This window comes from Nansenia antarctica (assembly GCF_963989245.1).
Source record: "Nansenia antarctica genome assembly, chromosome: 15".
NCBI classification, from domain to species: domain Eukaryota; kingdom Metazoa; phylum Chordata; class Actinopteri; order Argentiniformes; family Microstomatidae; genus Nansenia; species Nansenia antarctica.
In genome coordinates, this window is record NC_137685.1 from 27,907,532 (window position 1) to 27,934,335 (window position 26,804).

At 43.2% G+C, this 26,804-nt stretch overlaps 1 protein-coding gene across 1 annotated transcript in view; it reads right to left on the reverse strand.

Moving 5' to 3' along the window:
- Positions 1 to 26,804, reverse strand: part of ptprt (protein tyrosine phosphatase receptor type T) — a gene marked incomplete at both ends in the record, with an annotated part of 296,589 nt that overhangs the window by 101,353 nt on the left and 168,432 nt on the right. The window contains 3 exons of the mRNA XM_080545458.1: positions 9,150 to 9,423; positions 17,640 to 17,742; positions 20,621 to 20,822. Of these exons, the coding sequence (XP_080401584.1) occupies positions 9,150 to 9,423; positions 17,640 to 17,742; positions 20,621 to 20,822 (579 nt within the window). The remainder of the gene's footprint in view (positions 1 to 9,149; positions 9,424 to 17,639; positions 17,743 to 20,620; positions 20,823 to 26,804) is intronic.

A 26,804-nucleotide genomic window follows, 5' to 3' on the forward strand; every position in this document is an offset into this window, starting at 1 on the left:
CTCTCTGTGTGTGTGAAGGAACAGTCCTATCTCTGTGTGTGTGAAGGAACAGTCCTATCTCTCTCTCTGTGTGTGTGAAGGAACAGTCCTATCTCTCTCTGTGTGTGAAGGAACAGTCCTATCTCTCTCTGTGTGTGTGAAGGAACAGTCCTATCTCTCTCTGTGTGTGAAGGAACAGTCCTATCTCTCTCTGTGTGTGTGAAGGAACAGTCCTATCTCTCTCTGTGTGTGTGAAGGAACAGTCCTATCTCTCTCTGTGTGTGTGTGAAGGAACAGTCCTATCTCTCTGAGGGAGCACAGTGAAAGGTCCTACAGCAGTTGAAGGATGAGGGTAGATGAGCTCTCAACTGATGGTAGTAATGGCACTTTACAGTCTTACTGATATGTCAGAAGGAAAGGGAGCTCATATGTCTGGAAAACAAGGTAGTGTGTGACCCCCTTTCTGACTCCAAACACACCCCCCCAGTGGCCAACAACCTCACCCCACCAATGAGGCCATTGTTCCACAAACATTCCGGTAAGGTTCTGTGGACTGGGGGGACAGCGTTGAGAGGATCGACTACTCTCCTCCCTGCAGAGGCTCGTGTCTGGCTGCAAGGAGCTTCCATAATTCATTTGAATTAACCTAGATATCGATTTTCCACTTGCCACTGTTGAGATTCCACCATACAGGGACCAAACTCTCAGACTTCTTTTTTTTCTTAAGAGCACTTAAGATGTGTTCCATGACTGGATAGATAATATACTTCATAATACCATGCTGATTTTATTCGAGACCATAAGGAAATGAATCAGAGCATTAGAAATTGATTCGGAGAGTTTGTGCACAGATAAAAAAAATGTGAGGTGACTGTCCTCTTCTCTCTTCCCTTCCCCTCAATTCTTCTCGCCACCCCCTCCCCACTTTCCTTTTCCTCCTCTCCTCTTATGTCCTTCTGTCCTGTCCTGTCCCCCCCCCACCCGCACCCTCACCCCGTTCCTCCACTCTGACTGTCAGCAGTCAAATGTTGCTGTACAATTAATTGTCTCAGAAATAATTGCGATTAACAATATAATTGTTTCACTGTTATGTAACCCAGATGATGTAATAACACAGCAACCTATGAAGTAAACCATGTCTCTTTATTATCATAAAACATGTTTTTTAGAATATAACATTTTACATGTATCCTCATCAATAGAAAAGGGACTGTGTGCCATCTAGTTATGTGTAGTTATGTGTTTTTAGCATGTTCGTGTTCTATCAGCATGTTGTGATGTGTTTAACATGCAGAGCAGCTATCTAGCTAACGCAATGTTCTTTGTTATTAGCCAGCTAGCTAGCTAGCTAGCGTGTTGGAGCACAGTCAAGATTGCCATTAGACAATTAAATTGCCATTAGACAATTATTTCATAATTGCTACAAGCCTACATGTGGGCTTTGTCATCTATGACATATAAAGAGAGTTACTATGTGCCTGGTTGGCATAACATCAGAGGTGGAGCAAAACACTGAGGCACAGGTACAAGCCATTCATGAATTCTATAAAATGTACTTTTAGTACAGTTCCGGAGTCTTCGAGAGCACAATTATATAGTGTGAATATTTGGTTGTTGGAGGCTAGGCTTGTCCATAAACTGTATAGGTATACTTTACCCTAACTTTTCCTCATAATGTGCGTAGTAACCACTGTAATATGATACACCTGGCAGAACTGTTCATTCTTGAGGATGACAAATGATGGCATGTATATCTCCACTGTTTATGACTCAATAAACTTCAATTCAGTGAATTGCAGAGGGGCAATTAGAATGGCATGATCACAAACAGAACGCGTAAACAGTCCAAGTCGTAACTGTCACGTCCTAACTCGGTCGCGTCCTAACTCTGTCACGTCCTAACTATGTCACGTCCTAACTCTGTCACGTCCTAACTATGTCACGTCCTAACTCTGTCACGTCCTAACTATCCTAACTCTGTCACGTCCTAACTCTGTCACGTCCTAACTCTGTCACGTCCTAACTCTGTCACATCCTACCTCTGTCACGTCCTAACTCTGTCATGTCCTAACTCTGTCACGTCCTAACTCTGTCACGTCCTAACTCTGTCACGTCCTAACTCTGCCACGTCCTAACTCTGTCACGTCCTAACTCTGTCACGGCCTAACTCTGTCACGTCCTAACTCTGTCACATCCTAACTCTGTCACGTCCTAACTCTGTCACGTCCTAACTCTGTCACGTCCTAACTCTGCCACGTCCTAACTCTGTCACGTCCTAACTCTGTCACGTCCTAACTCTGTTACGTCCTAACTCTGTTATGTCCTAACTATGTCACGTCCTAACGCTGTCACATCCTAACTCTGTCACGTCCTAACTCTGTTACGTCCTAACTCTGTCACGTCCTAACTCTGTCATGTCCTAACTCTGTCACGTCCTAACTCTGTGCAGCTCAACAGAACAGGACAGTGGAGAAGACAGGAGAGAAGAGGAGAGGTGACCGTCACACGGCAATGCGCCTCCTAAAGCAGGGCGCTCCTCAGACCAGTACGGCTTCGTAGACGAGAGATAATGGAGAGGGAGTCCATCACTTAAAGGAAGTGACAGCTCTCTGCCCCTCCAGTCCAATAAGGCGGTGACAAACTGTCAGGCACTTTTTAGGCTGATTCAGTAATGGCCCCCCTGAAGAAGGAGGAGGGAAATAACTCACTCTAGGCAGTAGTGGTGAGAGACCGATCCACTGAGTTTGAGTGGCAGGACTCCTTCTTGATTAGAACAAAGTATTACGAGACGGCAGGGCAGGGTCTTCTTAGACAATTAGTTTCCTCGATGCTAACAGTGATAAATGACACTTGGTGCGGGGAATAATGTCTATTTTCCCCATTTCAGTGCACGGAATGTCAATATTTGAGACAATGCGTGTAAAATCACATATCAGACAGTCGCTGGTTAATTGATTTCCTGGTCAATGGCATACAGCGTTAGCATGTCTCGAATCCTGTTACTATCATTTCCTACAGTGCACATAAAGGTAAGTGTACAGATGTTAAAACCAGATACACACCGACTGGCAGCTCAACGGGACCTCATTAGGGGGTCAATATTTGGCGCCAGCGACCGCTCACAGTGTCGTTAATCCCTTGGAACAAAACCCACAGGAGTTGCCGTGGAAACCCACCCTGAGCCTAATACATCACATCTGACCCAACTAGGATAGCAATGAAGCATGTGAAAGAAAATAAATGACAATTGTTTATATTATTCTATAACATAATACATATGTTGCTAAGCCCTTTGTGACGGTTTTCTTTTTCTCTTTTCTTTTTTTTAAAAGGCTATACAAATATATTTGTTTTGATTAGCCCTACAGTTGCGTAGCATATACCCATGTCATTGTGTTGTGATTGCTGCAGATAACAATATGATATCAACCTGTTGTTACACAGTAATAGCACTGTAATTACATAGTTGATGGAGTTGGGTTATTTCATGAGGCCCTATGTAGTGTACAGACAAAAGCTGGAATATACACTTCCAGCATGATATCATAACCTAGACACGTCTGCTGAACTTGGGGGGCTGGGGGGCAGGGGGGGGGGGGGGGGAATTGCTTGTGCTCCCTCGCTGGCCTCTCCACCCCCCTGACCTTTCTGTCCTGAGTGAGTCATAACAAACCCAGTATAGAGGCACACAGTCAGCAGGCTGGGGAGGAGGGGGGGGAGGGGGAGAGAGAGGGAGAGAAAGAGGGAACAGAAATGGCTTACCATTTTCCCTTTCCCTTTCCCTCTCTCTCCTTCTCTCTCTCTCTCTCTGTCTGGTATATGACCTCCTATAACCTCCTGCTGCTTGTCTGGACAAACACACACCCCTGTGTGAGAGAGGAGGCGCGGGGGGAGGCTCAGGACAGAGGAGAGGAGAGAAGAGGCTAGAAGGTTACTCTACAACCCACAGCCTGCCCCCCCCCCCCCCCCTCACTCAGGACAATCCATCCACAGGTTCTCTCCACACACACACGCACACACACACACGCACACACACACACACACGCACACACGCACACGCACACACACAGCCCCCTGTGTGTGTGTGTGTGTGTGTGTGTGTGTGTGTGTGTGTCCATGCTGGGCCAGACCCTGCTGATTCAGCCTTCCTGGTCTGATTCAGTGGCCCATAGTCATGACTTTAATGAGTGGCTGGAGTCATTCATGTCAAGATCTGTATCAGTATCAGAGTGTGTGTGTGTGTGCGTGTGTGTGTGTGTGTGTGTGTGTGTGTGTGGGTGTGTGTGTGTGTGTGTGTGTGTGTGTGTGTTGGGGGGTATGTGAGGGGTGCATGTGTGTGTGTGTGTGTGTGTGTGTGTGTGTGTGTGTGTGTGTGTGTGTGTGTGTGTGTGTGTGGGTGTGTGTGTGTGTGTGTGTGTGTTGGGGGGTATGTGAGGGGTGCATGTGTGTGTGTGTGTGTGCGTGTGTGTGTCCATGCTAGGCCGGAGCCTGCGGGCACAGAGGTGGAATTGAAAGCGCTCCTCAGCATCAGGCCAGCTTATGAACGAGAGGTGAGAAACAGAGGGGGGTGGGTGGGGACAGAGATAGGGGGTGGGTGGGGTGGAGAGAGGGAGGTAAGGAAGGGAAGAGAGAGATGAGGGGGAGCCTGTGAGCTGATAGAAAAATGGACAAACAGCTGGAGGTGAGAGGGTTCAGGCTGATATAGGAAACTCTACCACCATGACCCTGGAACAGCATGGAAGAGCTCTGGTTCCATGCTGCTGTGCCACCAGGATATATACTGTACAGAAGATGAACTATAGGACCAGGATTGGACAATACCGGCGTGTGACATGGGCGGACTAACTTCAACAGGAGAGGCTCATGGTCTTGGAGTCGGCCTGTGTGAAGCCAAACACCCAACAGTAAAGCTGCTTAGTGGCTTCACCCTTGAGTGAATATTTAACAGTGAGCCCTGCCACCTTTTTTTCCCTTGGTTTACTGTTATCTCTCCATATAACCCCACATTAATTCTGGCACCTACTTGCTTGTGGTTTATTCCCTCTCTAATTTAGTGTGGCTGATAAGTGCACATAAAAGTTTTTATGAACCGACCCTCCCTGGAGAGGGAGCTAGTTGGCCATGGGAACGCCGTTAGCAGGAGGAGAGATGAATACAAACAGCGTGACACTGATGTCACTGAGTTTCCCGGGTGCTCTTGATACATAGCCCTCCCTCCACCACTCTCTTTCGCTTTCGAGAAAAGAACCTGGCTCTCTTATTCCAACAAAAAAAAGAAAACGGTGAAAAAGCTGGAGGAAAATTCCCAATTAGATTCCCTATTCGACAGCTCTTTACTTATTATGTGCTCGGCCGGAAAGAATGGCAATCGTTTTGCGCAACGTTTACCACTGAGATGCTAATGAGCGACTCTCTAGAGGAGAGTTAATAAATGTAGCACCAATTTATGGTCTTCCAAAGTGCAGTGAAAGTTGTTTACGGTGGGGCTGTTATAAATAGGTGTTTGGCTGAGATGCAGATGCAGGTTTAGTTGGGAGTTGGGTCACATCTTAGCGTGCTAACTGTGCTAACCTGAGTGGAATACCAAGTTGTTGTGGTGCAGCTGGGGAGGGGGAACTGCTGTAGAATCATTGCAGAGTCCCAGAACTCTCTCATGGCTAGTCTCTGTCTCCATCTGGCCTCCGTCTCAGTCTATGATGATGTTTTTCAACATGGCAAGGGACTACGGATCTAACTCTGACACCTTTACATTGATGTGTCAACTCATCTTGTGTACTGTCTCTGTGAACTTAATTGCTAAATCAAATGCCATTCTCTGTCATGATAATAGTTTAGCCTGTGAATGAATAAGAAGCTGTATAGCTTCAATCCACTGTCAACAACAATAGTCAGCCGAAATGTCTAATAATAAAATATACCCCTTGATTAAGAAGACTATCTTCTAAGGACCTCACAGAGAACAATTGCCTCATATTAACCAAAGCAACGACTTACACTTGGTTGGTAATGTTTTGTCAAGAACCCGTAAAGAAATGATGTATAGCCTGAAACAAACGTTATGCTGTTATGGAATGGCATTACTTGAGCACTAAAGATAAATGCTCAAGATGAGCACAATGAAGAAGACAGAGTGAAAAAAGGAAACTTCTGTTGTCTTTCTTCAAAAACACCGTGAGTCAGACTTCCCTTCACAAAGGACACACTGTGAATAATAAACAATAATAACAACAACAAAAAATTACAATCAAAAGCACATTTTTCCAAAATCAAGGAGACTGCAATCCGGTGGTCCTTCCCTAAACCGTCAAACCCTTCATGGCTCCGGGTGGTTAGTCAGGTGGTTAGTCAGGTGGTTAGTCAGGTGGTTGACAGACTTGAAGGTGATTATATTCAGATTGCAGTCAGAACCCAAACAGCCCCCCGGTAAATAATGGAGAGTGTTAAAGAGAGGGGGCAACCGGAGATGAGCACATCTCATCTCCACTCCGCTTTTAACTGCCTCTGGTGATGGGCCAAGAACACTGACATCATTACTGGTGGGATCTGGGGCGTTCCAGTCTCTCTCTCTCTCTCTCTCTCTCTCTCTCTCTCTCTCTCTCTCTCTCTCTCTCTCTCTCTCTCTCTCTCTCTCTCTCTCTCTCTCTCTCTCTCTCTCAGTCTCTCTCCTTCTCTCTCTCTCTCTCTCTCTGTGTCAGTCTCTCTCCTTCTCTCTCTGTCAGTCTCTCTCCCTCTCTGTGTCTGCCAAGATGGGACAATGGGGTATAGGGCACTTTTGGTTTACAGAGAGTGCTTGTAGCTGACAGATGACTTTTCCCATTGTAGGGTTAAGTACAGGGGGAGACAAATCTGATTGACACCCCCCTGACACCTGAAAAAAAGCGACTTCCTCTCTCAAAGTCAGGTGAATTGAGGTGCATTTGGTGCATGCATGGAGCTTTTTTTCCTCATTGCTGCAGCTTTTATCTGTCAAGAGGGGTGACATTTGGAGGGTATTTTTCTAAAAGTAGCACCCTTTATCTTCCTTTTTTTCCTCACCCCGCAACTCGCCGTCTAGAGTAGGGTGCAGCTCTTTGCCTTGGCTCCGCACCACTTTAAAAGCACCTGAGCACCACTTCAAAAACCTTACCATTTCTTCTCGTAAACTCGCTGTTGCTAAAAGCCACAATTACTAGATTTTAGGGAAAAGAGCAAAAAGCCCCTTCATCCCTCATCTGCTGTCCACAGGGTGGATACCCAGGGAGTGCTATGGCTGTTTTGTTGTCACTAATTGAGAAGGTTCAGAACCATAACCCTGGGTTACAAAAAACAGCCAAAATCACAAGCAGTCACAATATGCCTGCCCTCCTAAGCCACTGCTGCCTAGGATATGTAGCTTCTCTCTCAAGGAAAGAGCCTGGGAGACTTGAGGAAGGAGCAGGGGGGGGGGGGGGGATGTTGCCAGCCTGATTAGCAGTTCCAGGAGAGATGGCGCTACCCCACAGTTGGCATCAGCTCTGGCATGGCCTGAGTAATCAGCAAGCGGCTCATGTGTACTGAGAGACAGACTCCCTCTTTCCTTCTCTTTCCCTGTCCTGTCCTTTCTCCTCTCTCTCTCTCTTTCTCCCTCCTTCTCTCCCTCTCTCTCCATGTAGACTTGTCTCCTAATGTAAGCGTGTACCTATACACGATAGTACACATTCCCAATTGCATGTCTGGATTTCACGCACACATTATGTAGCTATACTGGCAGGTGAATGACAGCTCGCCTTGCAAACTTTAGGTCACTGGTTTCAAGCCGTGCCATGGACGATATTTGCAAATGTTTGCTAATTATTGTTGCTAATGCTAATGTTTGTTAATGCCTTCCCCTGACAACTGACCCTTCACATAACCACTCAAAGTTCATGGTACATGCTTTAATTAGGAGACTATGTTGCTCTCTGTCTCCTCACCCGTCCCTCCTGCCCCCCCCCCCTCCTCTCTCTCTCTTTCTCCCTCCAGCTCTTTTTAAAGACATAGTTTTCCTCCTCCCCAAGGAAATGTCTTTTTGTCGCCTTTTATGTTGCAGAGCTTGGGTGGCATCGTTGGGCCTTTGGAACAGCCTGCTGGAGCTCATTTGATTTGATGTGTGTGCTTTCTAATTGGCAACGAGATGACAGAGTGGGCTTCTCAGGGATGCCCCCCCTTAAAAGGAGCCAGATGAACACAAACTAAGGATCCAAGCTGTGCTGCCATCATGTAGTGTACAACTCCATCAGACGGCCCGTGTTAGGCTACAGAGAGGTGGGGAGGGAATCAGCATGGGAATCAGCATTGAGAACCTGCCTCCAGCGTTTTGAGACTATTCCTTTGGCTCCATTGGAGGAAATGTCAATCAAGCACAGCGTCGTATTTGAAATTATTTCCATAATCTATCTGAACCCAGGTCTGGAGGGAATATATAGGGCTACTGTATGAGGTCTACTGAAAGATGTGTGGTTAAAATAGAGTGGATGTTGTGAACCTACATTCCAGGTGGCATTTCCATATGTAACATGTACATGCTAACTGGATTGATATATAATTGATGATGCAGTTCAGCTTCAACGATATGGCTGAGCTAGGCACAGCTCTTAAAATGTGAATTTAGAAATTGAATGGAAAATAAATAGAGCCATAATCTCCCCTCCGATGTTTCTGCAAAGAAACAAATTACGGCAGACAGAAAGTGAAATGCCTTATCCTTGACGGCAGGTTTAAACTGTCAAACTAAATCCATATTTTATGCATGACTTTCTTATGAAATGATCTGGGTCATGGTCTAATGTTGTTTGGAGTGTTTCGTCGCTGAGCCTGAAACTCACAGATTGAATTGACTGAGATCCAATGAAATCATGAAGCCGATATGACCAGTGAGCTCGGGCCCACGACAGTGGAAAATGATCTAACACAATCAGCCTATTTGGAAAACGTATTTCAACCTCTGTAGACTCTTCAAACTTGTTTGAAATTAAGAGCAGCTACCGAAAAAGACGACCTTTTCTTTCTTTGCCGATAAAAGGACCATGCACACTTTTAGTCTTCTCTTACCAAGGGCAGCAAACAGTGCAGAGTAAAAGACTTGAATCTCTTCGTAGACAGAAAAATAAAATTTAGAACAGTGCTTTTACAGAAGGATTTGAAATGATGTGTGTGAGACATTGAGAACTTACCCCATTGGCTTTGCTCAGGGCCTGGAAGTAGATGCTGTAGCTCTTGGCTGAGGAGAGAGGAGGGTTCCAGTAGCCGCTGTACGTCTTGTTGTCCCCGACGGTGAAGGGCTGTACCACGGACAGGCTGCTGGGAGGGAGCTCTGCCGCAAAGTAGTGCGGCGAGTCCAAGATGGAGGCGTTCTTGAAGCTGACAGGGACGGAAAAACAGTCCAGGGCGTCGGCGGCACGGCGCACCTTCTGCTTCCTCTCCTCCTTCACCACCAGCTGGTAGGAACTGGGGGGAGGGGGGGGGGGGGGGGGTTAAAGGACAGGGCAGACAGGGGGACATGGGATACTGTTAGAGGGCCAACCATAGCTCAAACTTGGACACATACTGTAAAATGGGGCAAACATTAATTGTAATCCTCATCTACAGTATGGTGCAAAAATGTGGTTTAAATGTCTGGTACAATCCAACTCCAAGTGATTGAGAGCAAACCTGAACACTAAATGCTGCAAAGTTAAACATGACACCTTTCTGCAAATGTTAAAGCAAGGTTTGTTTATATTTTCAGACTCTATTCAGAGTTTTTAAAGGATAAAAAGGAAAAGGGCTCGGTGCAAAAGTTTAGGAACCCTTTTGGATTATTCTTTGTTACCTTTTGAGAAGATGATTACCAAGGTGATTTACTCATTAGGGCTTCAATGAGTCAGGTGAATATAATTCCAGGTTGAACTATACATTCTGAAGTAACTCCATGACTTCTAAAGTATCCGACTGCAGTGGCTGTTGTTTCTGGTGTTAAAAACCATGGGTTCCTCTAGACAGTTGTCCAACGATGTCAGAATCAAGATAGTTCACTTCCACCATCAAGGAGAAGGTTACAAAAAACTCTTGCAATGTTTCAAACTACCCATTTCCACTGTCAGAAACATCATCAAAAAAATGGAGGTGGATCCATTATGCTTTGGGGTTGTGTAGCAGCTGGGGGCACAGGTAATATTGTGCGGGTGGAAGGAAGAATGGATTCCACCAAATATCAAGACATTCTAGAGGCTAATGTTCGAAGGTCAATCCAGAAATGTAAGTTGAAGAGAGGTTGGGTATTCCAGCAAGACAATGACCCGAAGCATACCTCAAAATCAACCATGAAGTACCTCCAGGAAATACGGATGAAGGTTTTGGAATGGCCATCACAGTCCTCAGACTTGAATAGTATTGAAAATCTGTGGAGAGATCTCAAACATGCCATGCATGCAAGAAGGCGAAATCATATTTCTGAGCTAGAGGTGTTCTGCCAGGAAGAATGGGGAAAAATTCCAAAAACAAGAATTTAAAGACTCAGCGTACTGAACTAGCGGACAGGGTTCCCAAACTTTTGCACAAGGCCTTCCTTTTATTATGTTGAAACTGTAAAAAGTAAAAAGAATAAAAATGTATCTTGCTTTAAAAAATTTGATGAAATGTGTCATGTTTAACTTTGTACCGTAGAGGTTAGGTTTGCTTCTTTAAGGCACTTCGACTAGGGGTGCCCACATTTTGCACCCCACTGTATAAAGAATGCTTATTTTGTCGAAGAACCCAACTCATGCTTGATTTGATATCTCCATCTATAGTCTCCAGTCTTTCATTAATAGTAGACAGCTCTACTGGTGCAGTCATGTCTGTGAGGGACCAGTAGAGGGAAATGTCCCCCTGATTAGCAGTCTAGAGCTGAGGAGGCGGGGGGGGGGGGGGGGGGGGGGGGCTGGGGGGTTGTCTTTATTTGATGGGAGTTTTAGGAGTCTAGGAATAGTAGGAGGGGAATAGTTGTAGAGTGGGGACACCTTTAAGCAGGGCTGGTTGAAGCAGGAGGGGGCATGTTTTAGACCGAGCTGGTTGAAAGGCTCCGTCAGTGGAGAAGAGGGGGATGAGAAGAGGGGGATGAGAAGAGGGGGATGAGAAGAGGGGGATGAGAAGAGGGGGATGAGAAGAGGGGGATGAGAAGAGGGGGATGAGAAGAGGGGGATGAGAAGAGGAGATGTTGTTGCTGCTCTGAGCTTGAATGGATGAGGACTTCTTTTGAACCAAGGGGACGCTGTAGTGGATGTCCGCAATTATGTCTCTCTAAAGCCAATAACATACTTCGCAATTACATGGTGCAATTAGGGAAATGTATGTTTCGCTGAAGGACCAGGGCAAATTATCCTTGCCTCTTCTTTGGCTTCTTTTACAAAGGATAATTGCTGATGACCAAAGGAGCCTGCTTTTCTTTTCTCTGACAGCAGATATCCATTTCAAACTAATGGCTTTCAGAGACCAAACAACTGAAAAACAAATGGCCTGCTGGATGAACGTAATAGCAGCTGCTGCTCTTTAGCGTGCTGTGAGCTTTCTGGTAAACATGAAACATTTTCATTGAAGCTCCAGAGCTTTTATGTTCTAAAGACCATTATAGAAATGTTCCTTTTTAAAAAAAATATTATGTTTAAAATAATGTCCTACAATAACCTGTTATGTTATCCCACATAAACATTTGTCAAAATGCACAGCTGGTAACATAGTGTGTAGTAACATAGCATATGCCATTTAGCAGACACTTTTATCCAAAGGGACTTACAGTACAATAAGTGCATATGTATATATTTATCCTGGCTTTTATCTAGTGTTCATCTCAATGTGCACTTTTACTCCTACTCTCCTATTTCTTGTTTCATTGTGTTGTATTTATTTTAGCTATTTCTTATCTCCTACCTCTTGTTTTATGTATTGTATTTATTTTAGTTGCATTCAATGCATGACTTGTGCTATATAAATAACGTTTGATTGATTGATTGATTGATATGGTTCCAGCGGGTATTGAGAAATTTATTTCTGATTTAATAATTTAAATCTGTTAATACTGCACTGTTAATAGAGCGCTATATATACTGTATATATAGCACTCTAGAAATGCGTATAGAACTTGCAACTGTTGACTGCACTGAAGAAAAAAAAAATCCACTTTTTTTTTTTTTACACAAACACCTGAAATGAATGTGGAATCTGAAAAGCAGTTAATTGTATGAGAGTAGGCTACATCTTAAACATTTACTTTCAACAGAAAATAATTTCCACTAGAGGAACTAGGCCAACTAGGCCGTCAGGCTGAGCCAGAACCAGCACAAACTAGAACTGTTTGTCCCTGATCTTCATTACCAAGTTTTACCATGTTTACCATTCCTATTATATCATGTTTTTCTTGAATTAAGCAGTAGCTTAATTAGCTAGCATTGTTGCTAACATTAATTTACCAACATACCTGAACCATAAGGAGATGGCTAGAATCAGACAAGGGAAGACATTACACATAATTCAATGTTTCAAATATGAATAAAAGTTGTTGATTTATTTTATACATATTTCAGGCAGAAGCAATGGAGATTAATCAGGAACATTGCAGCACGGCCCTGAAGTGGAAAACCCACCACACCATGAATGTCTTCTATTCACCACACCATGAATGTCTTCTGTTCACCACACCATGAATGTCTTCTATCCACCACACCATGAATGTCTTCTATTCCACCACACCATGAACGTCTTCTATTCACCACACCATGAATGTCTTCTGTTCACCACACCATGAATGTCTTCTATTCCACCACACCATGAACGTCTTCTATTCACCACACCATGAATGTCTTCTATCCACCACACCATGAATGTCTTCTGTTCACCACACCATGAATGTCTTCTGTTCACCACACCATGAATGTCTTCTATTCACCACACCATGAATGTCTTCTATTCACCACACCATGAATGTCTTCTGTTCACCACACCATGAATGTCTTCTGTTCACCACACCATGAATGTCTTCTATTCACCACACCATGAACGTCTTCTATTCCACCGCACCATGAATGTCTTCTGTTCACCACACCATGAATGTCTTCTATCCACCACACCATGAATGTCTTCTGTTCACCACACCATGAACGTCTTCTATTCACCACACCATGAATGTCTTCTATCCACCACACCATGAATGTCTTCTGTTCACCACACCATGAACGTCTTCTATTCACCACACCATGAACGTCTTCTATCCACCACACCATGAATGTCTTCTATTCACCACACCATGAACGTCTTCTGTTCACCACACCATGAATGTCTTCTGTTCACCACACCATGAATGTCTTCTATTCACCACACCATGAATGTCTTCTATTCACCACACCATGAATGTCTTCTATCCACCACACCATGAATGTCTTCTATCCACCACACCATGAATGTCTTCTGTTCACCACACCATGAATGTCTTCTATCCACCACACCATGAATGTCTTCTATCCACCACACCATGAATGTCTTCTGTTCACCACACCATGAATGTCTTCTATTCACCACACCATGAATGTCTTCTGTTCACCACACCATGAATGTCTTCTATTCACCACACCATGAATGTCTTCTGTTCACCACACCATGAATGTCTTCTATTCACCACACCATGAATGTCTTCTATTCACCACACCATGAATGTCTTCTGTTCACCACACCATGAATGTCTTCTATTCACCACACCATGAATGTCTTCTATTCCACCACACCATGAATGTCTTCTATTCACCACACCATGAATGTCTTCTATTCACCACACCATGAATGTCTTCTATTCACCACACCATGAATGTCTTCTGTTCACCACACCATGAATGTCTTCTATTCACCACACCATGAATGTCTTCTATTCACCACACCATGAATGTCTTCTATTCACCACACCATGAATGTCTTCTATTCACCACACCATGAATGTCTTCTGTTCACCACACCATGAATGTCTTCTGTTCACCACACCATGAATGTCTTCTGTTCACCACACCATGAATGTCTTCTATTCACCACACCATGAATGTCTTCTATTCACCACACCATGAATGTCTTCTATTCACCACACCATGAATGTCTTCTATCCACCACACCATGAATGTCTTCTATCCACCACACCATGAATGTCTTCTGTTCACCACACCATGAATGTCTTCTATCCACCACACCATGAATGTCTTCTATCCACCACACCATGAATGTCTTCTGTTCACCACACCATGAATGTCTTCTATTCACCACACCATGAATGTCTTCTGTTCACCACACCATGAATGTCTTCTATTCACCACACCATGAATGTCTTCTGTTCACCACACCATGAATGTCTTCTATTCACCACACCATGAATGTCTTCTATTCACCACACCATGAATGTCTTCTGTTCACCACACCATGAATGTCTTCTATCCACCACACCATGAATGTCTTCTATCCACCACACCATGAATGTCTTCTGTTCACCACACCATGAACGTCTTCTATTCACCACACCATGAATGTCTTCTATCCACCACACCATGAATGTCTTCTGTTCACCACACCATGAACGTCTTCTATTCACCACACCATGAACGTCTTCTATCCACCACACCATGAATGTCTTCTATTCACCACACCATGAACGTCTTCTGTTCACCACACCATGAATGTCTTCTATTCACCACACCATGAATGTCTTCTATTCCACCGCACCATGAATGTCTTCTATCCACCACACCATGAACGTCTTCTATTCACCACACCATGAATGTCTTCTATCCACCACACCATGAATGTCTTCTATTCACCACACCATGAATGTCTTCTATTCACCACACCATGAATGTCTTCTGTTCACCACACCATGAATGTCTTCTATTCACCACACCATGAATGTCTTCTGTTCACCACACCATGAATGTCTTCTGTTCACCACACCATGAATGTCTTCTATTCCACCACACCATGAATGTCTTCTATTCACCACACCATGAATGTCTTCTATCCACCACACCATGAATGTCTTCTGTTCACCACACCATGAATGTCTTCTGTTCACCACACCATGAATGTCTTCTATTCACCACACCATGAATGTCTTCTATCCACCACACCATGAACGTCTTCTATTCACCACACCATGAATGTCTTCTGTTCACCACACCATGAATGTCTTCTATCCACCACACCATGAATGTCTTCTGTTCACCACACCATGAATGTCTTCTATCCACCACACCATGAATGTCTTCTGTTCACCACACCATGAATGTCTTCTATTCACCACACCATGAATGTCTTCTATCCACCACACCATGAATGTCTTCTGTTCACCACACCATGAATGTCTTCTATTCACCACACCATGAATGTCTTCTATCCACCACACCATGAATGTCTTCTATCCACCACACCATGAATGTCTTCTGTTCACCACACCATGAATGTCTTCTATTCCACCACACCATGAATGTCTTCTATTCACCACTCCATGAATGTCTTCTATCCACCACACCATGAATGTCTTCTATTCACCACACCATGAATGTCTTCTGTTCACCACACCATGAATGTCTTCTGTTCACCACACCATGAATGTCTTCTGTTCACCACACCATGAATGTCTTCTGTTCACCACACCATGAATGTCTTCTGTTCACCACACCATGAATGTCTTCTATTCACCACACCATGAATGTCTTCTATCCACCACACCATGAATGTCTTCTGTTCACCACACCATGAATGTCTTCTATTCACCACACCATGAATGTCTTCTGTTCACCACACCATGAATGTCTTCTATCCACCACACCATGAATGTCTTCTATCCACCACACCATGAATGTCTACTATTCACCACACCATGAATGTCTTCTATCCACCACACCATGAATGTCTTCTATCCACCACACCATGAATGTCTTCTGTTCACCACACCATGAATGTCTTCTGTTCACCACACCATGAATGTCTTCTATTCACCACACCATGAACGTCTTCTATTCCACCACACCATGAATGTCTTCTGTTCACCACACCATGAATGTCTTCTATTCACCACACCATGAACGTCTTCTATTCACCACACCATGAATGTCTTCTGTTCACCACACCATGAATGTCTTCTCCTCCAGAATGAAACGTTTGTCAGGAAAGGCAGCTGTTTGGTTAGTGCACTGACCTCGCTCCATCCCGGGGTGTTAAAATGTTCTAATTCAATATGCGCACAACTAACCACATGTTCCTGAATGTCAACAAGCTGAGTTGATGTTCCTAAAGCGTTTAAGCTATTGTTCCAACTCAACGGCCAGTAGTGACAAAATTGGCAAGTTAGCATGTCGTGTCTACTTTGTCAAGGTTGTGTTTTCAAAACTGGAACTAAGCGTACCCAAACTCGAAAAAGAACTGTGGTCCTCTGCCAGCTGCAATATAAATTGGACTTGATCCCCTTATGCCTTTGCATACAAATTGCACTTATTTGAATGACTGCTTCTAATACCACACAACACCCAGAGGACCAACAATAACTCTCTTTTTCATTTAGCAGAAACAGTAGACTTCGGCGAACCACTGAAAGCCTGGGAACCACATGAGTTTAAAGACTTTCTATGTTCTATCTTTGCTTACCTGGCTTCTTTTTTTTAAAGGAAGGATAACACTTATATAATTGAACTGTAACTGTTCCATAAGCGTAAACTGATGTGTCTTGTGAATGGCCACATTTGTTTCTTTGTGTGAAGTCATGTGTGTCATAGCTGTTTTCATAAGTGGACAAAACAGCCAATTAATAGCATTTAATACTCAGTTATCTTACACCCTGTTGCTCAAATTGACACCAGAGATAAAACTGACAGATTGTGTGTCTCCATAACAGCTTTGTTGTCAGAGGGCTGGGTAGAGCCCTTTGCCTATTCCTCACACCTATCCAACGTTATATAAAGCTACCAGGAGGAGACAAGGAAGGAAGGCAAAGGGAGGGGGTTGAGTTAGAGAAAGACAATGCCCTGTGTAAGTGAAGCATTGTTCTCTTCTTTTCGCTCAATAATCCAAAATGTTTGCATTTGAAAACGCACATTACAATGAGGTAAAAGTATAGATTGTATTGTATTGTATTTTTGTACACCATACATCAATTACAACACTTTGTATACATGCCCCTATTTCAGCACCAAGAGAAAAGGGACAGATTCATATCATTTCCAAATGATGATTGGATTTGCTGGAACACACCTGACTAACCAGAAACCCCTGTCAAGTCAATTGTCACATTACTTTTGGTGTCCTGAAATAGGAGGACTGTGTATGGAAAGTGTTGCCTTTTCTAAATGATGAAACTAATATCACACAAATATCCTCCAATAAGAGCGGATAATCTCTACTTTAGTCATTGTTTAAAGAAAAACAGTGTCACTGTCCCATTACTTATACAGGGCACTATATGTACTGTGTATATATACAGTATAAACATTGTATATAACCAGACATGTGTTATTGACAACGACTAAGTTGGACACTTGATGCTTTTATTCCTCACCTAATAGTTAAAATTGGGATTAGGAGAGGGAAATAATATGATCCTATTCTAGATCTGTGTCTACATAGGGGTTACCAGTACAGTGACTTCTTGGTTGACAGGAAGTGGAAGTGATGTCATAGTGTGATACCTGACAGGAGCTCCTCTGGACTGGGCAGGCTTCAGCAGGACGGTGATGGTGGTGTCTGTCTCGTTCAGGGGCGTGTCTGTCTCATACTCAGGCATCAGGGGGGCTGTGGGGGAGACATTAACAACCTGTGAGACTGGATTTTTATCTTCATTAAAAAAAAAAAAGTACACATACTAAATGACTTGTACTTGATTAAGAATCATCATGGATAGAAACATCAATTTGGTTACTTCATCATATAAATGAACAACATCATATAGACAATACACACATTATTTGTTGTGATGTGATGCCCATTCCAAATAGTTGATTCATGGTTGATTTTGAGGTATGCTTCGGGTCATTGTCTTGCTGGAATACCCAACCTCTCTACAACTTAAATTTCTGGACTGACTTTCGAACAATAGCCTCTAGAATGTCATGATATTTGGTGGAATCTATTCTTCCTTCCACCTGTGCCCCCAGCTGCTACACAACCCCAAAGCATAATGGATCCACCTCCATGCTTAACAGTTGGCAAGGTGTTCTTCTCTACAAATGCTTCACCCTTTTTTCTCCAAACATACCTTCTTTGGTTGTGGCCAAAAAGTTAAAATTTTATAGGCTTCAGGTTTCTCAAGGTTTTCTTTTGCATACTTCAGACGCTTAAATTTGTGTTGAGGTCGTAGGAAAGGCTTCTTTCTGGCAACTCGGCCATGTAGGTCTTTGTTGTTAAGGTACGCTGTATTGTTGTCCTGTGAACAACTAGACCGCTGTCGGCTACTCTTCTTTGCAGCTCTTTTGCAGTGATGTGTGGGTTCTTCTGAGCATTTCTCATCAGATCTCGGGCCATTCCATCTAAAAATGATCTTGGTCTTCCAGCTTAGCGGCTCTTTTAGTAGGTAAAAAGGTACGGCTGTTCTAGTGTTAACATATGTGACAGGGTCTGTTGAAAAAGTCCTCAAATAGAGCAAGGTAAGGACGCTTTTTGGTCATTTGCGCAACTTGAGAATTGCCAACATGCGGACCTTTTCACCAGACCTTTGCATCTGACCTTTTCACCAGACCTTTTCACACATGTACGTATTTCACACTTCGAGATACCATCTTCATCATAAACAACAGTGTCCATGAAGTTGCTAAAGACTGACCTTTCCAGATCTGTATACCCAACTACAATATGTTGGTGTGAAAATCCTGACCCTAACACATCCTGATAAGCGTTATCCCACTCAAATGTCATGTCCGCCCCAATCTTCATTATCTTAGTGATGGCACAACCTTGATTAGATGAATCACAGCAGACCGGCTGTTACAAATGCCACATCAACCAGGGGATAAAGAGACAGTCGTATGGATGCAGCAGAAGACCAGATGTGAGCAGGGAAATATCAGAAATATCAGCTAATAGCAGAGATAACAACAAGTCTTTTATGCTTATGTTACATTTATATGAATAGCATTAAATGACATGGTTGAAAATATGGAGATTATGTGTCGGTGAACCATTGCTCACTGTTTGCTATGATATGTTCAGGAGATCACAGCTGTGCCTAAATAATATAGCATTTTTTTAAAAATTATTGAAGTGCACTTGATTTAGCAATCCCAGCATGCCGGGCGGGCAAGTGTTACTAATTTTTAACCCTTCTGTTGCTTCCTTTGTACCAGGCTGTTACGGGTGGGGGTCGCACTCCCCAGTGCGGCCCCTAGGTGTCTCCCTCTGGCCGTCCACTGTGCCGTCTCAATCCCAGACTTATCACCTGCACCTATGTGTCATTGTCACTGATGCTGTAAGTACCCCCACTTCCCTTCACTCCCCACTTAGTCTTCACTGTTTCTTGGTGGCTTCGAGAATGTAAGCTAATGGAATATACAAACTGTTTTGGGAGACTGTTCTCTCCCCCTTTGTTTTCGAGCTTAAGTGTTTGTGTGTTTGTATCGTGTTTTGTCTGCACTCTAATAAGTAATGATCCTTTTGTTTGGTACCTCTACCTACTCGTCTGCCTTCCTTTATCTGCACTGCACCTGGCTCTGCTCACGATACCAAAAAGTTACACCAGGAAAGCTAAATCAATACTGTTTTCACTTAGGTCTGATATGAATGTACTGCAGGGTAAGCTTGGGATATGATTTGAAGGTGGGGGATACTCAAATGATCTAAATAAGTTGCCTCTCTAGGAACAATGTTTGACTAAAATTAAATATGTCAGTGTACAGCAATACACAATGCTTCCTATCTCTAAGTCTCTCATGCAATATTGTGTATCATTTCCTACCAGCTTTCCCAATATAAGCATTTGAAAGGTTACTGTTCCTCGGAGAAGGTTGTTCCATTTTGGAAATATGACAACATCCTAAGAACAAATGTAAGACAATATGCTCGCTGAGTCTGGGTCATTGTGTTGAAAACAATTAGAACAACTATTATTAGAGATGCAGTCAAGCAGCATTCAGGAATGGCATTTTCAGTCACTGTATTTGTTATCAAAATACATCCGATCTTCAAGGAGGATATTTACAATCCTGAAATGACTGAACTGAAAAGAAATACTGCTTATTGTACTTCACCATCATTGAGTCCCTGTGGCATCGTTTCTATTGTAGTCTTGTGTGTACAGTTTGTGTTACTTTTTGTTTTCCCTTTTTGTTTTACTTGTGTTGCACTTTTCCTTGTAGGTTACTGTTGTCTTTGTTCTGTATGTACACTCGTTGTTTGTCTGCTGTAGTTTGTGCTGCCTTCTTGACCAGGCCTTCTTTGAGAAATAGTTATTTTTTACCTCAATGGGACTTAATCCCATTTGTTGTTGTATGTACTGTAGCTTGTTTAGTATGGTAGAATACCAAATCATGTTCCTAGTGCACTGCACATGGCGAATAAAGTAGAATTGAATTGGAATTGAATTAATCGAGAAATAAAATAAAACATGCATATGGACTTTAGACAACAGTCAAAACCAAACCAAACCAAACCAGCCAGGCTCAGTGGGGGGGGTCTCTACCTGCTATCTTGGTGGCGATGCGGGTGGTGACGGGCGGGCCGAACCCTTTGTTAGAGCTGGCTTTGAGGGTGAAGACATAGGTGGTGCCCGGGTATAAGCCCACAAACAGGTGGTGGGTCTCGTTGCAGAGTTTGAACACACGCCCGCGCTGGGTGGTCAGGTCTGCACTGGGGTCCAGGGAGCTCAGAGCCTTGTAGGTGATCTGGAACAAGAGAAGGAAATCACATGGAATTCAATTCAATTCAAATATCTTTATTGGTATGACATACAGTACATTGTAGTCAATATTGCCAAAACAGGGGTATTGGCAATGATAATCACAGGAATAGAAATACTGATAACAACAATAATAATATGGATTATATGTATTGAGGTGTGAAATCAGGTGTGAAGGTGGGGCTGATATTTGCAACAGTATGTTGGGTCCTCTACATTTACATGCTTGTTCTGTGTACGCTAATTAGTATGCAATAGAATAATCTTGATGTATTCATTACCGATGGTTAATAAACTTAAATTTAACTTAAATGTAATCTGACAGCATTATTCCATTATACAATGTCAATGTTTTATCAGCATGTTCGTTGTGATGTTATAAAAATGCAGTTAGACGTTCGTAGCGATGTGCCATTGTTAGCCGCTGGTTGGTGTTTGTTGCTGCGGTTTCAATAGAGTCACTTTTCTCCCATTCTGTGTTTGAGGTGTACCAACATTCAAATACATAATATTGTCTTAAACTTTTTTTCGGATTTCAATGTATGACACATCATTTGAAAGCTTACAATCTGTAGTATGTAAAAAACTGAAAAATGACTACAGGAACTGGTTGATCAAAAGTCTGTCTAGTGTCACATATGGACATTTGATCTTAATTTTAACAATTGAGAGATGGCGGTATAACTAACTCTTATAACTCTCGTGAGGAAAAAGTTAGGACACCCCCACATGTATAACTACTTAAAATGCCTACAATTAGAATTGGGCACCACATCATGAATAGAACATTGTTAGAGAGGATTTTGGAGGAGCCAGTCTTATTTAAACCTCAGACATTAGTTTGTGATTAGTGATTGTCGAAGTGAGTGGTGTCACCATGGTGACAGTGAGTGGTGTCACCATGGTGACAGTGAGTGGTGTCACCATGGAGATGTGTATGAGTCTGGATCTGTCCAATCCACTGTCTGGAAAATAATGTATAAGTGGAGAACATTTAAAACAACTGCCAACATGGCCAGGTCAGGGCTTCCTAGCAAGTTCAGCCCAAGAGCAGACCGCAAGATGACTGCAAGACCTCAAAGTTGTCTCCAACAATCATAACATGTCATCACGGGACCTACAGGTAGCGGTAGGAGGAAATCCTTGCTGTCAAAAAAACCCCATCAGGGCCAGACTTAAATTTGCCAAATAACACCTAGACAAACACCAGGACTTCTGGAACAATGTGCTTTGGACAGATGAATCCAAAGGTGAATCATTTGAGCACAGTAACAGAAGACATGTTTGGCGCAAACTAAAGACAGCATTTGAGCACAAGGACCTCATACCAACTTTAAAGCATGTGGGTGGAAATGTCATGGTTGGGGTTGCTTTGCTGGAGCAGGGCCTGGCCAGCTCACCATCATAGAATCCACTATGACTATATGTGTTGTATAAGAGGGTGCTTGAGGAAAATGTGAGACAATCTGTCCAAACATTTAAGCTGAAGCGGATGTGGACCATGCAACATGACAATGACCCAAAACATTCCAGTGAATCCACCAAGGAATGGCAAGTAAAAGAAAGAAATGGAGAGTTATGGAATGGCCAAGTCAAAGCCTGGATCCTAATACTATTCAGACACTGTGGGGTGATTTGAAACGGGCTATGCATGCAAGACACCCCTCAAACATCACACAGCTGGAAGAATTCTGCATGGAGGAGTGGGAAAAACATTCTCCCAGTCGATGTCTGAGACTGGTTGACAGTTATAGGAAACGTCTTATTGATGTTATTTGTTATTGATGTTATATGGGGCCAATACCAGCTATTAGGACATAGTGTATTTTTCTTTAGTAGGAATTGGCATCTTTGTTACTTTTTTGTTAAATAAATGATAACAAAGTTATCAATTGCATCACCTTTAGCTATAGATATTGTTTGAAAGAAGACCACATTGATATGTCCATATCTCTTAAAAAATAACAAAATATTTGGTGTCCTAATTTTCTAAAATGACTGTAGATTGTAGTATCATCATACTGTGAAATTGGAGAATATAATGGGGGTTTTTGTTAGGTTTTTCTTTTTTTTCTTCTTTTTTTACAACTGGGAATCTGGCAACTGGGCTGTTTGGAAGTTGTGCGAAGCTTTCCCGGAAACTGACCCCGGAACAATAAGATAATCTGTTAATGGTCCCACCAGCATGTTTCCAGCTCCATAACAATTAGCCACACTCCTGAGAGTTACAACAGTGAAATATGAAATATTTAATATTTGAAATATCGACAAAGCGCTACAACAAAATATTGACCATGTGTGGATAAATATAGATGACGTTCCCATATACACACAGACACACACAAGGGATTTTTTTTCCCTTCTTCCCAAGATTGATGTTTGTGTAAATTGATGGCTTACAGGATTGAGGGCAATCAAAACACTTTAGAGTGACGTTTCACAGCTCGCTACTCCTCTCGCTATTTGAGGACTCAAAGGCATTGACGGCAGACCACTAGCGCTTCACAGCCTGTCATGGTAAGAGGGGTTGTCAGCATCCAAGCCCGTGAAGTAACCACAGGGAAGGAAGCTGTCCTGGCTGAGCAAGCCCGTCACTTAAAACACAATTTTAGCTAAGAGCAGAAGAAGAAGAAGAAAAAACAGAGGTAGGGGAAAAGCTGCATGCTTTTCCAAAGATGGCAAATAATGTCAAACCACCTTCCAGATGTAGGTGAATATGGTCTGACGCTGGAATGTGGTTTTGGTGGCTGCTGGTCTGTGAGTGCCTGACTAAGTCGTCTAACGTAATGTAATGTGGTATGAGTCTTTTAGGAAGCATTCGGAAGGTCGCTGGTTCGATCCCCATCTCAGGAGGGAGCTGGGTGTGAGCTGGTGACTGGCTGGCATCATATCTAAGGTGCCTACCACTACCATTGTGCCCTTGAGCAAGGCACTTAACCCCTAATTGCTCCAGGGGCGCTGACTATGGCTGACCCTGTGCCTAGAGCATGAAATACATGTTGTTGTTCTCTGTTCAGATTCCAGGTCTGCAGCAACACTGCTTCGCTCATAATAAAACACCAGAAATCAATATTTATTCATGGTGAAGTAAAAAAGAAAAAAAAAAGATTGTAAAAATTGTTTATCTTTTTTTGGCCTTACTTTTGGCATGAAAGGTGTACAACTCCCTTTTTATCTTGGTTGATATACAGTACACAGTGGACAAGCCCCATAAAGGCTGGTTATTTTACTCCCTAAAGAAAGTGCAGACTTGCTCCAGCTGCACCTCTGTGGTTAATGGAGGGGGATAACTCACACCTGAGCTGGGAGATGGATGCCAGATAGGGACGCCGTACCAAACAACTCCGTAGCTAAAGCAGATGAGCAGAGAAAGCAGATGAGCAGATAAAGCAGAACCAAAAACCGGTAAGTGACGATGTTTAGCTTCAGCTGGGCCAAAGTGTTTCTCGACACGTCCTCATCTCTTCAAACTGTACAGATGCAGATGTCAGATCAGAATCAAATGCAAATTACGGTTTTTGCCCTTCAGATTGAGATGGGCCTCCCATCATCACAAAGTATATTCTAACTGTTCCATTAAGATAAACACAGTGGAGAACAGCTGCAATATTTCTGATTCATTCTAAAAAACCCTGCAATCTTCTTCTTCTTCTTCTTTTTTTTAAAGCTCTCAACGATTCCATCATAACAATGGCCTCGATCGTTTTATCAATATATCGATTCTTCTACGAGCGGGACAAAAAAAAAACGGGGCCAGTTTTTCAAAAGCTATGCTGCAATCAATGGCCTTCCATTTACACATTCATATCCATTCACATATCTTGTATAGTCCCCCGCTGATACAAATCAACACTGACTACCTCGATGCTGTGTTACAAATTAAAAGCTGACGTGAGGATGACATTATCGATTTCGATTGTGTGTGTGTGTGTGTGTGTGTGTGTGTGTGTGTGTGTGTGTGTGTGTGTGCCTGTGCTGGCTGTTGGTAGGGGAGCTACGTATGCTTGTTTGCAGAGCAGGGGACATAGGCTGCCAAGCTTGGGGGCACAGGGCAAGGTAGCTAATCGACTCCACTCAAACCATTAACGGACACCAGTTAAAAGGCTTTTAATTGAGTGGAGCGAGTGTAAAGTGGCTGCTGGAGTGTGCTATCCATCTGTCTCTCATGTTTTGGGAAGCAGGGTGTAAGGTCGCCTGGGCTGGCACGCAAGGGGCACAGTTGGACGTAGGCTTAAAAACACACATACACACACACACACACACACACATACTGCTGTTGTAAGGCCCATCCCAGCAGTGACTACCGAAGATGTATGAAGTGTGTAGGTTTATGTGTGTTTGTGTGTGTGTGTCTGTGTGTGTGTGTGTGTGTGTGTGTGTGTGTGTGTGTGTGTGTGTGTGTGTGTGTGTGTGTGTGTGAGTGATGGAATACATGCATTTCAGATTTGTGACACGGTGTGGTCAATTGGGCCGCAAGTCAACAGCCGATTTAATGTTCATAACTTTTATTTAGAAAAATGTAAATACATTTCAGCGTTGGTGAAAATCACAGCGCTAGTCATCTAACACAGCTTGTTTTGTGAGCCTGCTAACAATGTAAACAAAGTAGTGTTATAGTTAATTAGGTAACAGTGGGGATTACTCACCGAATCCATTGCGTTGCAGTATTTTGGCTTGACTAGCGAGTTGGTGTTGTGATTCTCAACAGCGTTGAAATGTATTTCCGTGTTTCAAAATAAAAGTCAGAACATTTTGATTGGTTGCTGACTTTCACCAGACCCCTTTCACAAGAGCGTGTCACATTTAAGAACCAGGGAGAGGAGTGGATTGAGTATTGAGGCAGGTGTTATCTGAGAGTTCCTCCCGTCGTGACGAGAGACTACAAAGGGAATGTCTGTGTGGATTTGGGCACAGCTTGATAGTGTTTGTCTATGTAAAGTACAGTAGAGTTGTGATCTGATGCCTCTGCTGTCAGAAGGAGTAGACATGGAGCTGTCATGGCCGCTACACCACACACAGACAAATAACTGTGTTGTTGTTACTCTGGTCCATTAGTTATGTTATTGGTCCATATCAGGGTAGTGACATGTTAGAGCAGGGGTGCTCATTACGTCGATCGCGATCGACCGGTCGATCGCGAAGGTAGTGTGGGTAGATCACACGGCATTGAAAAAAAAAAAAAAAAAGTTTAAAAAAAAACATTTAAATATATTTTTTAGAAAAGTAGCCGGGGACGCCTCCCGTCTGGACCACACAGGAGAGGGCATCACTCAGCCCCGCGCCGCCTCACAACACACACACACACACACACACACACACACAGACAAGCACACACACACACACACACACACACACACACACACAGACAGACACAAGCACACACACATGCACACACAGACAGACAGACAGACACACACACACACACACACACACAGACACAGACAGACACAAGCACACACACATGCACACACAGACAGACAGACACACACACACACACAGACAGACAGACAGACAGACAGACAGACAGACAGACAGACAGACAGACAGACAGACACACACACACACTCCGCCGCCCGGAGACGTCGATGGCACCTGGCTTGGCACTGGCCAGTCTGGTGTAAACCACTCAGAGCTCCTGAGTTAATGTTAATGTTAATGGACTACCAGTGTGAATATTTGTTATATAGTTTAATAAATCTCTTCTTTGATTTTGAAACAGTGTAGCGTGGCCTTAATTTGTTATTATTACAGTACATTTTTGTGTTCGCAGCAATGGCAATATGTTTTATTTGGTTGGTAGATCTTGTTGAGCTGGTAATTTGAAAAGTAGCTCACAAGCCTAAAAAGTGTGAGCACCCCTGTGTTAGAGAGACAGACCAAACACATTTTATCAGGGAGTCCTAGTTTTTTACATGAGTGCCCTGCATACATATCATTTATAATCGTTAAGCATTATACAGTGAAACTT